Source organism: Phytophthora sojae (assembly GCF_000149755.1).
Source record: "Phytophthora sojae unplaced genomic scaffold PHYSOscaffold_2, whole genome shotgun sequence".
Lineage (NCBI taxonomy): Eukaryota > Oomycota > Peronosporomycetes > Peronosporales > Peronosporaceae > Phytophthora > Phytophthora sojae.
In genome coordinates, this window is record NW_009258116.1 from 11,046,564 (window position 1) to 11,062,551 (window position 15,988).

General features: G+C 52.1%; 3 protein-coding genes across 3 annotated transcripts; 1 reads left to right on the forward strand and 2 right to left on the reverse strand.

Moving 5' to 3' along the window:
- Positions 1-950: 950 nt before the first annotated feature.
- Positions 951-2,265, forward strand: PHYSODRAFT_258457 (hypothetical protein; the record flags this gene model as incomplete). The annotated part of the gene is made up of 5 exons (XM_009523283.1): positions 951-1,418; positions 1,455-1,565; positions 1,637-1,784; positions 1,845-1,964; positions 2,243-2,265. Coding segments are annotated over 5 exons (870 nt in total), but the record flags the coding sequence as incomplete, so codon positions are not given.
- Positions 2,266-2,652: 387 nt separating this feature from the next.
- Positions 2,653-2,817, reverse strand: PHYSODRAFT_390637 (hypothetical protein; the record flags this gene model as incomplete). Its single annotated transcript, XM_009523284.1, has 1 exon — positions 2,653-2,817. A coding segment is annotated over one exon (165 nt), but the record flags the coding sequence as incomplete, so codon positions are not given.
- A 1,028-nt stretch (positions 2,818-3,845) lies between these two features.
- PHYSODRAFT_297618 (hypothetical protein) lies at positions 3,846-5,131 on the reverse strand (the record flags this gene model as incomplete). The annotated part of the gene is made up of 5 exons (XM_009523285.1): positions 3,846-4,052; positions 4,140-4,314; positions 4,354-4,689; positions 4,766-4,964; positions 5,005-5,131. The coding sequence occupies 5 exons, from the start codon at positions 5,129-5,131 to the stop codon at positions 3,846-3,848; spliced, it is 1,044 nt and encodes a 347-aa protein (XP_009521580.1).
- Between the last annotated feature and the right edge of the window lie 10,857 nt (positions 5,132-15,988).

The following is a 15,988-nucleotide window of genomic DNA, read 5'->3' on the forward strand; positions in this document are numbered from 1 at the left end:
CGACAAAGCGTTGAGCCCGTCATGATATATAATTACGCCAAATATTTACTCTAGGGTCCACTCACATGGGCGCATTAATTTGTCTTTAACATGCGAAATGAAAAATGCTACTCGAACTTCCACCATTTCACATTCTTACTTGCACATCCTTCAACCGTTACTCGAACGAAATCCGCTCCCCCTCGGTACTAACTTTTATGAGACCTTACGTAGGAGCAAAAGTCCTACGTAGGACCTCAAATCGGAGGGCGTTTTGGCAGAAAGGCACAATAGCACTTCTGCCCATACAAGTCACGGGTCAACTGCGGCAGTTGAGCTAATCTTCGACACCCTCAAGACCAGTTAGAAGCTAATATTGGCGTTGTTTTGAAGAGATGCCCCATCTTATGGTTATGTTGGACTTGCGACTTAAATCGTATGTCTTGTATAGTGTCCACCACTGTCCATGATAGCATAAATGAGGGTTTAACAGTGTCACTAATAACGTATAAGGTTTTTGTCCTGTATCGTAGGACAAAATTATCAGAATGGCTTGCATTCAGTATCAGGCTTACTCGAACAGTTCTTGTCTTTGTTATACATGACATATCGTATTTACCCGTACTCTATCTCTTTCGATACAAACCCCAAGCCACTTTTGGTCCTTTTTGCTGGTGATAGGACAAAAATCCGGAATGCACAGGGACTTAAGCGATTTTGTCCTGTATTCTAGAACTCGAACTGTTGGGGTTATTAGAGATAGGTTTTTGTGTTTGCCGACTTACTTGAGAAGAGCGGCAACCTGACACCAGCGTTGACTTTTTACGTACGCTTTTACTTAAATTAAGGGGAAACCCATGTAAAAATGTAAAAAAAAACTATTAAAATCGTGGAATTAGGCTGGATATATTAGGTACGGCGGTGCAGCATTTAGGCTCTACAAGTCAAACGACGGCGCACACAGGCGCTACATCTCCAACACTATGTACGGCGCGTTGCTGTCGAGTGGGTGCCCAGCATGTTCCTGCCGCTGCTGGGCGGGCAAGAGCGGCCACCGCAGCTTCCGCTTCTTCCTGGTGTGGATCTGCGTGGGGCGGGCCATCTTCGCGCTGGGTGTGCAGCTCAAGAAGAACTGGCTGGCGCTGTTCGGGCGCGTGTTCTTCGGTGTGGGCGAGAGCAGTGTGGTGGTGGGCGCTCGCGCGTTTGTCGCGTCGTGGCTCCGCAACAAGGAGCTGACGATCGCCATGGGCGTGAGCGTGGCCATCACGAAGGTGTCCAAGATGTTGGCCAAGGCGACTCTGGCCCCCATCGCGCTGTACTTCGGCGGGTACGTGCAGGCGCTGTGGTACGGCGTGCTGGTGTGCGTGCTGTCGGCGGTCGTGGGTATGCTGGTGTGCCATTACACACTGAACCTGAAGCGCATCGTCAAGGGCCACGTGGTCAGCGAGGAAGCGCTGGACCCGAGCCAGCGCTAGCTCAAGGACTACGCCGACAAGAAGCGCCAGAAGCACCGCTGGCACAAGCCTCACGCGCATGCCAGGCAGATTTCGTGCGAGAACGTGAAGATCATCTCCCGCATGTTCTGGGTAAGTCAGGCTGCTGCACGAACAAGTCATCAATGCCGTTCACCTGTTCCAGCTACCTGTTCCATCGGTAGGACTACTCGATCGGCAAGGCTGGCGTGGTGAGCAGCATCTCGCACCTGTTCGTGATGCTCGCGCCGTTCATCGGCCTTCGGCCTTGCCATCGACCGGTCCGTCGCACGCACCCTGCTGCTTATCCTGACTGCTATGGTGCCGGTGCTGGTATGATACTGCTGTACTTAGCCCATTGCAGGGCATCCGTTGACACGAAACCCAGGTGAGTGGAGTTGCTGGCCGTTTCCACGGTCTTCATCTGCTCGAGCAAGCAGCTACTGCGCGAGAGGCGGTCGACCAAGGTGTCCAAGATTGCGCTGGTTGAAACGAGATACAGGCACAGCAAGAGTAGGTGTACGGAAACGCGCGAATGGCGCCCGCCGACTCACTCTCCACCCGAAATGCATGGAAGGTAAGCCCTAGCGCGTCCAGCCATCTCTTCGTCTACCCGTAAATGAGCAAGAAGTAGAAGATGGAGCACACTGACAAGGCAGCAGCGAGGCCAAGCAAAACCTCACGAAGCTCTCAAACTAGTTCATGAATACGCACGACCTGGATCTTGCGTCGTATGCATGGCTCATTCATTTAACTGTCAACAAGTTTTGCATTGAGTACTTATGCTGTAGAGCAACTTGACATGCAGAATTGATTCATTGCTTCTACTAGTAAATCAAGTCTGCAAAGTAAGCTGCGAACTACAACTTACGATTGGAGCCGACCGCTGCGTGTCATTAGAGGCATGGGTCACCAGTAATGCCAGACTTGTCTTTTGTGCGCGGATTCCTGTGTAGTGTTTTCTTGTGGGAGGGGAGGGGGGCATTTTCAGGAGGGTAAGGCCGTCGGTCCGCCGCTGCAATAAGGTCCGTACTTGATCCAAGCCTTGTCGTTGTAAATTGCGTGCAATTTCCAGTGTTGCTGTTCGTACTGTCCGTGGGGCCACCTTCACCTGGGTTTCCGCCGTTTTGATCCACATCACAGTCGTTAGTGCCCGCATCGGCACTTGTACCGGCCTCATCACTTGTATTACCGCCCGCATTGCGCTTGTACCGGCTTGAGTACTTGCATCACCGCCTTCTGCAGTGCTGCTGGAAGTTGAGGCGCTTCTAGGAGTCTCGAAAAGGTTACTCCACAGCCCAACTGTCACTTCGTCTCCGTACTCGCCTATTTCCTCCCAGTCAAAGTGCTCCAAATACTCATCTAGCTGTCTGTCACTGAGAACAACCGTGTCGAGTTCAGCAGTAAGGCTATCAACAGCATTATCAGCGGAAGGTGTCAGGCGGGGATTTTCAGTAGTACGCGAACCAGTGGGCGGTGAATCAAATGGACGCGACGACGTGTCCAAATCCCTTGTATCGACACCACGCGCTGCACGAGCCGCAAGTTCTTGTTGATCGGAGAACTGGACCCGCGCCAATGGCGTCGGCGGTAGGTGACGTTGGCCATTCCGGTTCGGAGAAGAACAGTCATTGCGAGACTCGCAACCAGGGGTTCGAGCTTGTGACATTACTGGGTTTGCTGGACTAGCACGAGCAGGAGCAACGGAAGGTGGAGTAGCGCGAGCGGAAGCAGCGCGAGCTGGAGTAGCACGAGCTGGAGTAGTGTGAGCTGAATTTTGCTGCGTGGCAATTCTCGGTCGTTCTCGTGAGTCTATCATTCTCAGGAGCTTCTTCGAGCTCACCGACGGCACTTTTTCTCGGCGATTCTTTTCTCGAACGTATTGACGCATTATCTGATGTTTTATTGTCTTTTCGATTGTCATGCGGTTCCGCTTTGACGTCAGAATAAGAGCAAGCTCGCGAAATAGACGCTCACAGGTTGCAGTGTTCACCACAATGGACAGGACTGTTAGTGCAAGCGCCGGAAGCTTGCTGTTCGGCTTAGATTTTTCTCGTAATCCCAAAACGTCAACACCAATTCTTCGTCAAAGTCTTTCTCGCACGATGTCGTGTAAGCTCCTTCGATCCATTTGAACATGTCACCTCGTAGCCCACTATCGTCACTGCTCACAAACCGACGGTAGTAATACTGCGCAAATTGACACACATCGTCAAGATCGGTGATCACTGTTGAAGAAAACTTTCTTGCTTGCACCACGAACTTAGGATGAAGAAAAAAACCTAAGATGAATAGAGGTTGCTCGCATGCGCTCCAGCAAGCTTCACCAGCTCATTTGACTTCCGCTAAACTCAGTGGAAGTGAAGCAACGGTAAATCTCCATGAAAGACCCAACTACATCAGCACCCGTTTTTCATCCCTTTGAAGACGAAACGAGGTAGCGCATAACGGACGAGCGATTTCCTCCGCGCTCTGCAACTTTGCCCAAAATCCAGCGTCCCCAAGAACACGAAGTTTGTCCGTTAACTCGCTGCTGTTCCGATACGAGAAGACCATATCCTTCAAAGCTCCTCGAGCACGTAGGAGGGACGCAAAACATGCCTGCGTTGAGTTTCACCTAGTTTCACACAGCGTAAAAACGGCAAAAGGATCTCCATACCGCTAGTCCATCGCCTTAGCAGCTCGCACCAGCCATTTAGAAGTCGAAGTGTTAAAAAAACCTGCAGCACCTGCCGCATCATCCGAAACCTGTTTAAATACCGTTTTGAGAACGGCTTTGGCTAGGTTATTGATATCGTGAGCAAAACAATACACGAACGCAATGTTGGGGTACCGAAGAGCCAAAATGCGCCGCGCACGGCCACTTTGACCAGCATTGTCCGTCACAACTGCACCAACTCACCATTCCGACGCAAGTAACTCCTCGAGTACCCCCTCCATTTGCTGCGCAATTGCAATTCCGTCGTGACGGTCACCAGCAGGCCTCAAACCATAAGTCATTACTCGCCCAAATAGCGAGGCCATACAGCCCAGTACATGCATCTTAGCGATAGTCTCCCAGACGTCAGACAGAAAATTCACCTTACCTCCACTTCGATTCTGGACTGATCTCACGTTGTCACGCTGCTCGACGGAATGTAGATCTGCATATTCATCTAGGACGCGACCACCAATCAGATGGCGATGTCGCATGGCGCCTGGAACTCCACACCGAGCGTTCAAAAACACGAGTAACCGCCTAAATGACAGCAATGTCACAAAAAAAATCAGGAAGCAAGGCTTCAGCTTGAAACTCCAACAGCAGCCGCCAAAACAATAGTTTTTCAGCTAGCGTAAACTCAGGCGGCGAGGTGCTTTGCGATTTCGTAGTCCTTCCATGCTCGCCAGGTTCACCTTCACTCTCGACACTCTGGAAAACGTTGCCGATAGCGCCAACATAGTGCACACATCCAGCCAGGTGCTTCTCCCAGGCTTCCTTGCGGCCGTGAACATGGGTGGGAAAGGGGATCGTGGCTGTGTCGTTAACGTGTGCCGCGTAGCCATACTTGCACACCGTCCGCCACATCGTCTTGTTGCATTTTTTCATTCAGCCGGTAGAAGTTTGTACTGAGAGCACTCGGAGAACGCCCACGCTTCGAAGCGCCAGCCTGTTCATCACGGAGTTCGGGTAGGAGATCCATGAGAATACTGAGCCCGAAAGAGTAAGTACGGCGGTGCGAAGGCCAGAAACTCGACGACGACTGCGTAGGCTCGAATTGAGAGGCGTTCTTCTTAGGCAGGATGCTTCTCGTTGCGGAATGGATTGTGACCAGGATTGGTTAGTAGTATACAGAATAGTTGTGAAAGTAGTACTAATATTAGTACTACGAAACAGTTCTATTCCAGCGTATAGTACCCACATCTTCGGTATTGATTGGTTAGTTTGCGCTGGAGGGGGGGGTCGGGGGAATTTGCCGGTCAATTTCGGTATAGCACTGGGCGCTGGGCCACTTAGTAGTGAGAAAACTATAGTAGCGAGAAAAAAACCACTAATAGTGATAATAGTAGTACCAATATCGCTACTACCTTCCAGAACTTAAACCTCGTAAAGGCGCGAAAATTGGTGGTTCTCCGACCGTCCCCGCGCTTCGCACTCTCGCGCTCATTTCTCGATTCTCAGGTATGCCAGACTGATGAGGTGAAGGTCGCGTCGATTACGAACGCGTGCATGCGTGCCAGCGGCACAAGTGCAAACCTTCTCAGCGTAGACGAAGGACGCAACACCTAGCCAAACCCCATCGGAGGCTGACTTTATTGCGCCATGCACATGTTGCCACGTTAGATGCGGTGTTACTGGTACCTCATCCATGCACTGAACGGCACGAATGATGCAGATGCAGCTGGTCGTTGGTAGTTTCGACATGGGGAGTGAGGCGTGAGTGTCTGGCAGCACGTTGATGTTGGAGTTTGGGCTAAGATAGACTGTCATTGGGAGGATTCGCCGTGCAGTGTGTGCGGTCGGCCTGTGGATCATTAGTCCAACTATGATCTCTGCAACAGGCCCGACGTCGACCTCGCCCGAGGTGAAGTCGAAGAAAAAGCAGAGCCCGTTAATAGTATGAATCGACCACATCATCCACAAGTCGCCGGCAAACTCGATCGACCCGGCGTGAGAGCTGGTCCATCGCTTGGAGACACCTTCTACCTACAAGGACAAGGCGTACACGCATGTTTGTCTGCTCTGCGTGAAGACAAAGGCGTGGAAAGACTTGCTCCGCCGCGCAAGCAACGCGTCGAACGCCAAGATTCATTTAGTGGCCAGTCAAAAGGACCACGAGATGGCTATCCAAGAGCTGCGGCGCCAGCAAACCCGTGCAGACCGTACATGGTGCACATGGAGCCCAACATTGAAGCTTAGCGGGAAGCATCCCCAGACGCGAGTTCACAAGCAGATCGCACACAGCGCCAGAAACCGTTGTGATCAACTTCGGTGAACCAGGAGGAAATACCGGGCTATATAACACGGTGGCTGATCCGTGATGGTGCGTGCTTCATTTCTTGCGATTTTGAAAGCTGCTAAATTTAACTACTGTAATGATGTGTCTGTATCTAGGGTATGCCAACAGCATGATGACGACTGCTACTTTTCAGGATATGCTTTTTGGCATTACGAGCGACCCAAATCTCACTGCCATTTGGGAAGACATACAACAACATTCTGGATAATCTCTGCGGAACGTTTACAGATGACGCGGTTGAGATGCTCATCAAAAGTTTTAAAATGAGGACAAGTCCGACCTATAGACTAGCAATATAGTAAGAAAATCATTGTTTGATTTTCCGGTAGAAATATCAACCACCAATGGCGACCTGAACGCCTTGCTCCCTTGCCGAAGTAAGGAACGTTGGCCACGATTCCGAACAATTGGCCAACCTGATGAATAATCAACTGAAGGCACGCTACCGCCTGGATGGGAACAAAAAGACTCGCTTTACGACACTGCTCGAGGCGCGCAAGAAACCTCGAGGCAAGTTGACTGTACTCCGCAGACTGACTGTGCGATGCACACGCTCAACCTTTGCATTGATTATGGTACCGGGTTGAAGAAGTGCTCAAAGTCGAAGCCATTTGTCAAGCCGGGACAGTGTGACAAAAGATGGGGCATTTCCGAAGGGTGGGGCGGTGATTCGAAACCCAAGTACTCTGAATAACTTCTTTGCTTCGGGCAAGTCCCCGGAGGGTTACGCCCGGCTCAAATGAGTCATAGAGGCAGTCATGTAGCGCGTTGCTGAGCTAGCCCTAGTGGAGTCTCCGTTGGCGACCATGCTTTCGTCTACAATGCATGTACTGCTGCATGTGGCGAATGAACGCGTTCTCAGCCTACTGACTACATGGCGCTCGTAACCCGGAGACGAATAAGCAAACTTCCCGCGGGTCCAGGTTACGTTGACCGATCTATCGAATCGCTGAGCGTCTCCCTCAGCCGTGAGTGCCCATGAGTATGGCCTTGTTGCTGGACTCGCGTACGAAGTTGTCCGCCAAACGATTCATTTTCGGTCCTGGCACGACGAAGGCTGCCACAGACAAGATATTGGAGAAAACGAGGGCGTGCGCGTTTGCTTCAAAGGCATGTATGCGCGTGACAAGCAATATGACACCAACGCGGCCTGCGCGTCAAGGTATTTACCAAGGGAGTACTACAGCGATTCAGACACTGAGGCCGAGCTGCTTCTATGGTGAAGAGATATTATAATAGCTCGCGTAAATCTCGACCATGCTGACTTCGCTCCTCAGGACTAATCTGCTGGATGCCAACCAGCTGAACAGTTGAAGAGGCAACCTGACACCAGTTTCCTCTCTGGAGATCACTGCTGTCGTGCGGCGGCGGCGGGGGGGGGGGGGGTCTTCAGACCCGATTCCGTGTAAGAGTTGTTTTCTAAGCGGATAGCTTAGAGCCAGCATCATGTCTTGTCAGACCATCAGTTTAATACATTCGGTACTTTTTAATATGAACTAGAGTATCCAAAATCTCATGGTATTACAGGTATAAAGCAGCGAAGCGTCCGGATCGATGATTTTAACTGGGTTTTGGATTTAAAATAAAACTTAAGCAAAAAAATGCGCGGTTTAATTCACACGCCACCATTACGATGCATACTGTGCGAACTTCGGCGCTATGCGACGTTGGCTAAACGGAGTGCGCACGGCGCGCCAGAAGTGTATGTAGTGTTCTGGACGTCGCACCACAGTAGTGTGGACATCACGAGCTCTTACATCGCCAAGAGCACGCGACGTCACTAGGCAACCGCGTGCCAGTGACCATTGACCTCACGGCCGATGGTGTGGCGCACAGCACCTTGGTCGGGAGCGGGTAGTGGCGAGTTCGTGGCGGGAGGAGCTGCTACCACCGGAGACGTTGAAGCTGGGAGCTTATGGTTGACGTCGACACAATCGAAGATCACGAGGAGAAAAGACGCGGCGGGCGAAGGACAGATAGGAGTATCGACGACAGGAGAGGCGACGCAGGCTGAAGGTAGGCGGTAAGTAGAGGTAGGGGGACTTCGTTAGGAGAGCTCTGTGGGGCGGCTGCCTCCGCATCTTTCAGTTGCAATTTGGGCAGGAATGGTTCAGATAAAGCAGCTAATACTACGCTTAGTGTTCTGCGGCACGGGGCCGGCACTACCCAACAACAGAAGAGGTTCTAAGCGTTTCGTACTGCGGTCAAGGGGATCGGCGAGGTGTGCGGGTCATTGTAAGGTAGTACTGAGTAGTTTAGAGGACGAGCCTTGACGAACTTAGTGTGTCATAAAGTGGATGGGACCGTGGTTAGCGACCACGAGGGCGCGAGGGGACTATTGATGACCTCTTGGCCGTGGAGTGGTGGATCTGGAGCGGACCCGATGGGTGTGTCCGTGCAGGAAGGGTCCACGCTCACCCCTGTATTTACATTCGGGTTTACAGAAGGCGTGAGGACAGGCCCACGGGTTGCCGGCTGCCTAAGAATGTCCTCTCCCTAAGCCGGTCTCTGTTGGGCTGGCACTAGCTAGTCCCCCGATGCAACGGTTCTAGCTCCTACTCATGTACTCACCTTCCCCTCTGAATTTGACTCTGCACGTGTGTGCAGCGTAGTAGCGACGATCGACGACAGTAGTATACGTAGTGTTTTCTGGACGTCGCATCATATTGAGCTGCAGTAGGTACAGAAGAGACATTGATTGATAGACGGACAAGCCACCTTCGTGCCATGGTGGTGCACTTTAACCCTAAAAGTGCCCGATTAGATGGGCGTGATGTTTGCTGCAGCAAGAACCTAATTAGAGCCATATGAGCTCATAACAAAGCGAGATTAGCGCCTTCAAGCCAATTTGCATCGCGTACTTCATGACTGCGGTGACGTGTAAACTGCTCGTTCGTAAATAGAGATATCTTAACAGGTGCGGTTCGCGAAAAAGTCTCGTTGGATCGCATCATACTGAGTTGCAACAACTCACGCACCACGGAGTAGACCTTGACAGTTTTTCTTCCTGGTCGTGGGGCGAGCAGAAAAAAGTTAATAACAGAAATAGCGATAGCAATATCAATAGCAAAGCCATTATTTAATAGCGGTTGCAGTAGCGGTGGCATTGACAGTAGGGCAGTTGCAGTGGCAGCGGGCAGTGATCTTGACGCAAGCGAACAATTCCAATAGCATTTTACTGAATAAGAAATATTAATACTTCATATTGATATTAATTACGCAGCAATACAAGTTACATATACTATTCAGAAAAGAGGAGAGTGATATACAAAGTCTAGACGACGATAAGAAGTTAAGATCACCGGTAATGCTTGTGGGGACGGCGATGTTCAGACGGCGTCTACTTGTAAATTTAGCTTGCGCCAGTCATGAGATGCCCAGTGATATTACGCAACAATATATAATAGAAATATGAAGTAGATTTTGGCTGTCGTTCTCCGGCGTAAAGAAGAAAGCAGGGGCAATATCATTGCGATGTCATTTTCAATGCTGATATCGTAGTTGTAGCGTACTTCCTCCGGGTTTAAAAGAGTGCAGAATTTACAGAGAAAGTTCAAAATTTGCAAGAAATAGGTCATATTCATACGCCGGCACAGCTTCGCCATTCTGGAGTCGATTTCTGCCAAACTGTCAATTCTCGAGCGTATGAATCGCCCCCGCCCTCAAAAGAAAGCCTTAGGTCTAGCAAGTGCTGCTGTAATATCTTCTATACCAGGCGAGTTTTGCTTCAAAAGCCACAGCGGCTTGTGCCAGCACCAGGATACCCACCTGGGATTTGCGGAGGCTCAAATCCACGATGAAGTACGAAAATAAAGCTTTGCGTTTACTCCTTTTTCATCATAACTCAGTTGGTTTTCACGCTTTTTGAGTGATTAAAAGGACGAGAGTCAATCCCAGACCGTTCCGCATCGAATGCAACTATCCGCGGTCCAATCGCATGTCTAGAAAAAATGTTACGGCGGCGAGAAAAAATATCCTGCACTCTTCTCCGACCGGAGGAAGTAAATAACAGTGGTAACGGCAGTGGCAGCAGATAATAAACAGTCGCAGTAGCGATAGCAGGAGACATGAACTAGCAACATCAATGATATCATTAACAATAGTGAAATAGTAGTTTTAGTAGCTGTAGTTGCAGTAGGGATAGGCAGTATTGTCGATTCCGCCCAAAATTGCGAAACTCAAGCGATTCGAGCTGTCACAAAAATCCAGCAGCGAATCGACAAGGCCATTTGATTCGCTATAAACACAACTACTTTAGACCAATCACATGGTATTTCTCATGTTGAAGTGCTCGTGTTGAAGTGCGCAATTTGAAGTTAACAATGTCAACGCTTTTTTTTCTCTTGCACTTGAGCGCGCATACTCTGCGCAATTGTAGTCCGGAAGTCCACTGTGATCCACTGCATCAGTCAATGTGATCCGTGTCCGCAACATTGTTGAGCTGCAGCATCGGATCTACGGGAAGGAGGCGCAATGTCGCGCAGCAATCCTTCAATCACAGCTCTGCGAGTCTCGAGGAGGTGTTCGTACTCTTCAAGGCGCCGGTCCAAGGCTTCCCAGCCACGACGAATCACCCGATAATCCTCCAATGTTCCTTGCACGCAGTCCAATGACGCGTTCGCCGATTGCGTAACGCTGGCTAAGTGGCTTTCTAACGTCGAGTCTGCGGGGCGCAGTAGACTCGCGACACTGGCGGGCGGAGGGTCTAAGATGGCTGTTTCCCACGTGGAGCGGTTGAGATTTCTTGTAATGTGGTTGCCCCACATCCGCTAGACTACAGCTTCACCTTGGAACGTTGCAGCCCATGCCTTGCTACGATTTCTCTCAAAGAGCCTTCGGCTGTCGCTCCGGCTCGATCAATTTGTTCAGGATGAATGCAGGCGGCCTTAAATTCACCCAGATTTTGTGCACGAACGAATACCACCGCCATACTCATAAATTAGAAGCGACACAGTCTGTCCACGTAGCTTGACCAGCCATTGATGCCACGCTTGATCCGTTTTTGCAGGGTCCACAACATGCTTCTTCAGCTTAAACTGCATCACCTTGGCCCCCTCGGCAGCTTCGGGCGTCTCCGTAGACCATACGCCGTCTGTCTTTACTGCTCGGGTTTTCACACGGGGCGCGTAAGCTTCCCACAGCTTGTGGACAATTTCATTGAACGAGCCACCACTCATAACAGCAGAGGCCAGCGCGTTGCCGGACGTGTCGCGCTGGTTGAGGGTTTCTTTGACATCCGGCTGTACCAAGAGCTGGTAGAGCTGCTGGGTTGATACCAGCGGCATAAGGACTGCATCAGATTGAGTCGTGGTAGGAGCAGATGCCAATCGGTTTGCATCTGCGGCTGATGCCCGCCTCTGCGAAGCTTGGGCTGTCAAATTCATCGTCTGTGCAACTCCAGCTGCTGGTTGCAAGCCCAGTGTAGTGCCTCTGGCTCCTACTCGCTCAGGTACTGCTTGCCCTTCGCTGTAGCCTGCTCCAGCAGCGACTGGCAGGTCTGGGCCGACACCTCCGGCTGCGACTCGCTCTTGCACTGCTCGTTCTTCGCTGTGACCAGCTCTGTAACGGGGTTACACGCACAAGTGGCTACAGCCACTTGTAACTCAAACAGACACGGCATCTGTTAGAGGTCCGAAAGACTTTCTCGACCTTGGTGTAAGGTACACCAATGGCTACATACATTTGGGACCACCACGACGGGTGGTTCATACACGTTTAGGATTCCTATTGGCTGAAAGCAGCATCTTTTAGCGAATGAGCGACTTGCATGTTAGCGGAATCCTGCCAACCAGCCGTTGGCAGATTCCTAGTTTTAGAATATTACATGTAGGGGAAGTCAAACCATAAATCACAAATAACAGTTCTCATCTTTACCAAAACACGCTACTTAAAGTCTTTATCTTGTTTAAAGTATACTCGTGGATCTCGAGTATACTTAACTCAAGTAAAAGAAACCTATGCTTCCTCATACACGTGTGCACACGTGTAAGCCGTAGTAGCGAGCCAAGGTAGGCCCATTACACCTGGTAGCACTTTGTAGTCCGTCCAACGACCGACTAGCTGAACGTTCGTACGGAGCTGTACGAACGAGGAGCCGAGAACCTTTTCCTGAGCGCGGAGGTGCCCATGGAAAGCTCCACTTCGCCTGCAACTCATGTTGCACGCGCTGACTGCCTCCACCTGTCGGATCCAGAGTGGGAGGCACTCCAACGACTGTCAACAGTCATTGGGGAGGCGGCAGTAGCTGCGATGCTGCGTACGCTATCGCCGACAGAGCAACATGGTGTTGCTCTGGGATTCATCATGAAGGAGCAGCGTGATGCTGCTTCCTCTACCACGGTGGCGTCAGAGACGACACCGCGTGGACAATCGTTGAAGCTAAACGTGAGCAACTATGTCGGAAGAGAGGGCGAGCCTCACCTCCGTTGGCTTGTCGAACTCAACACTGCCATCGCGGCTAGACGTATCGTCGACCCGTTGTCCAAGGTTGCGTTCGCCATGTCATGTCTTGGCGGCCGAGCGAGAAGTTGGGCGTATGGACGCCGACTCTCTGATCCTACGTGCTGAAGCACGTACGAGGGATTCAAGGAGGAGCTCAGACAAGCGTTTGAGCCCCCGCAAAATGAGTTTCGGTCGAGGGCAGAGTTCCTCGACCTACAGCAGGGTAAGTATGATGTTCATGCTTACGTGCAGAGAGCACGGTACTTGGTCTCGAACATTGTGACCAACCCGATAGACGAGGCGACCAAGGTCGTCACGTTCATGAAGGGTCTGAGAGATGGGCCTGTAAAGACCTATCTCTTCCGTGAGTACCCAGGTACTCTTGAAGCTGCGACTACTCTTGCGATGCAGGAGGAGTTTAGTCAGAGGCAATCTAAACTGCATGCAAATGCGCCGATGCTGCAACCGCCTCCGGTCGCGATAGCGGGAGGTCCGTAACCAATGGACCTCTCGAGTGCAACGGCTGTTGGCTATCAACAGCAACAAGGAAGTAATGTATGATGCTTCCGTTGCGGAAGGATCGGTCACTATGCCCGAGAGCGCACGGCATACGTGCACCGATATGGTGGTCTACGCGGCGATGCCGGGCATCGTCGATGACAAACAAAAAACGCTGGAACCCAGTAGGCGCGGGGCGCCCTACTGGGGAAGCAGTCACACGTCTCCAACTCGGACATGCGACACTGAGGACTGTAGCCCCCAGTGAGGACCCTTCTCACGGCAAAATGCGTGGTGACAAACCGAACCTTGTCATCTTGAACGTGTCTTCGAAGAGAGAGAGCAACTCTCTTCGTGCTTTGGTTGATTCGGGCGCGTCGAACAACTTTGTTTGACTGCGAAGTCTATCAAGGCTTGACTTCGAGGAGGTAACTATACCTCGAAGTATGTTGGAAGTTCGATTGGCAACGGGGGCCATCGTTAAAACCTTGAAGCGCATGGTACGCGTGCGCTTCACGTATGGAGATCAAGAGTTTGTCGAGACCTTTTATCGTCCTGGATCTGGACGATAAGTTTGACATTGTATTGGGTATGCCGTTGCTTGCACGGCATGATTGGGTCATCGATTGGGAGAAGCACACTCTCGTGCGCTTCGGTCGCGACAGCGGAACAGTGAGCGATGGCCCTGTTGCCGCTACGCACGCACCGACAGGTGCGCGCGACTCCCCACTCGAGACAGCGCCTAACGCCGCTGTCCCGGAGTGCCCTACGCGCGCGAGCACGCACACAAGAGCAACTAGCGTCGGCGTTGCCGCCGACAGCTAATAACGGAAATCTGTTGAGCTCGGAGGTCGACACCCGCTTTTCAGCGAATCAGGAAGAGTCTCCGGCCCCGAAGGGCACGGATGACGCAGGCGAGTCACACGCCTCAGCCGTGGAGGCTGACGCGAATCTGATTGGATCAGTTTTGGCCAATAATAAGAGCCAAGGTGACGTAACGCCGTCGACTCCGGGAGGCCATGGATAGGGTGAATTTGATTCGTCGGCTCCGGGAGCCGACGCACCCTCCGTCATGGGGGGTCTCCGCCAATGGTTGGCGTCGAGGTATTACAGTCGCGACGGTTCCGGGAACCGGCGCTGCTGCACGACGAAGCGCCGGGCGACCAAGCCGGGCTTGAAGTCGCTCGCCCGCGGGATATATCCGACGGCTGTATTACAGAAGAACACCCGCCCACGGCTGGGCCTGGACGAGGTCAAGACCCAAGCGGAGCCGGGCTCCGCAAAACAAGAAGACGGCGCATGCGAAGGTCGCTGCGCAAGTCTCGGCCTGGGGCCGAGACGCTATAAGAAATGTCTGCCGGGCAGACGGAGGCTGAGAAGCCGGACGTCGAGACGTTGAACGTCTTGACGCGTACCTGTGCCGGGTTCCGGTACAGGGAGATGACTCTCGCTAATCCTCCGACGCAAGCGTCGGAGTTGACTTCGCTTCCAGTCATGAGCTAGAAGCGCTTCGCGCGTGACTTGCACGATGGACGCATCGAGCAAATATGCATTTTCTCGGACGCCGAGAGAATGAAGAGCGAGAATGAAGAACTGAGGCAGTTCTTCATGGAGAGCACCACTGAGAGTGAGGACACTCTCGGTGCGAAGACGAAGAAGGAGCGCTTTGAAGAGCAGAGCTGGGACTCGTTGAAGACGAGCCCCTACTACGAGAGCTTACGGGAGTACGCGGACGTGCTTCCGGAAGAGATCCCTGCGGAGCTTCCGCAGGACAAGGGTATCCAGCACGAGATTGATCTCGTGCCGGGCACGAAGTACTGTGGCACGCGGCAGTTACCACTGCCGCGAGAGCACGCCAAAGCGATCGACGACTTCTTCGAAAGTCGTCACAAAGCTGGACAAGTGCGGGAATCGAAGTCCCCGCACAGTGCTCCGACGTTCTGTGTCAGGAAGCCACAGGGCGGCTGGCGCATCGTTCATGCGTACAACAAGTTGAACGATGCGACGATACCGGCGCAGACGCCGATACCTCGAAAAGATGTCATCACCGATTCGATGGCCAGGAGCACTATCTACAGTGCTCTTGATCTGCGCGATGGGTTCTATCAGGTCCTAGAGCGATATCCCTTTCACGGCCTCTGGGAGTGGCTAGTGATGCCGCAGAGTCTTAAGAACGCCCCTGCGACCTTCAACAGGTGCGTGACGCACTTGTTGCGCTCGGTGCGCGACTTCGCACCGGCTACTTCGACGATGTGTTCGTCCACAGCACAAGGTGCATCTCCGGAAGCTGCTTGCGCTCATGCGCAAGCACAAGCTCGATGCGAACCTGAAGAAGTGCATCTTCGGGGCGAGCGAGATAGCCGTGCTCGGGTGTCTCGTTGGGAAGAACGGTGTCCGCCCTGAACCTGAGTGATCATTGAGTGGCCGACGCCGTCGAACGTCAAGGAACTGCGACAGTTCCTTGGCTTGGTCACGTACTTGTACAAGTATGTGAAAGACTATGCTGGCACGATTCGCCCGCTGTCACAACTTCTGAAGAAGGAATCGGGCTGCTGAGTGTCAGCAGGCCTTTGATGCAGTCAAGCAGGGCTTGGCTGAGGC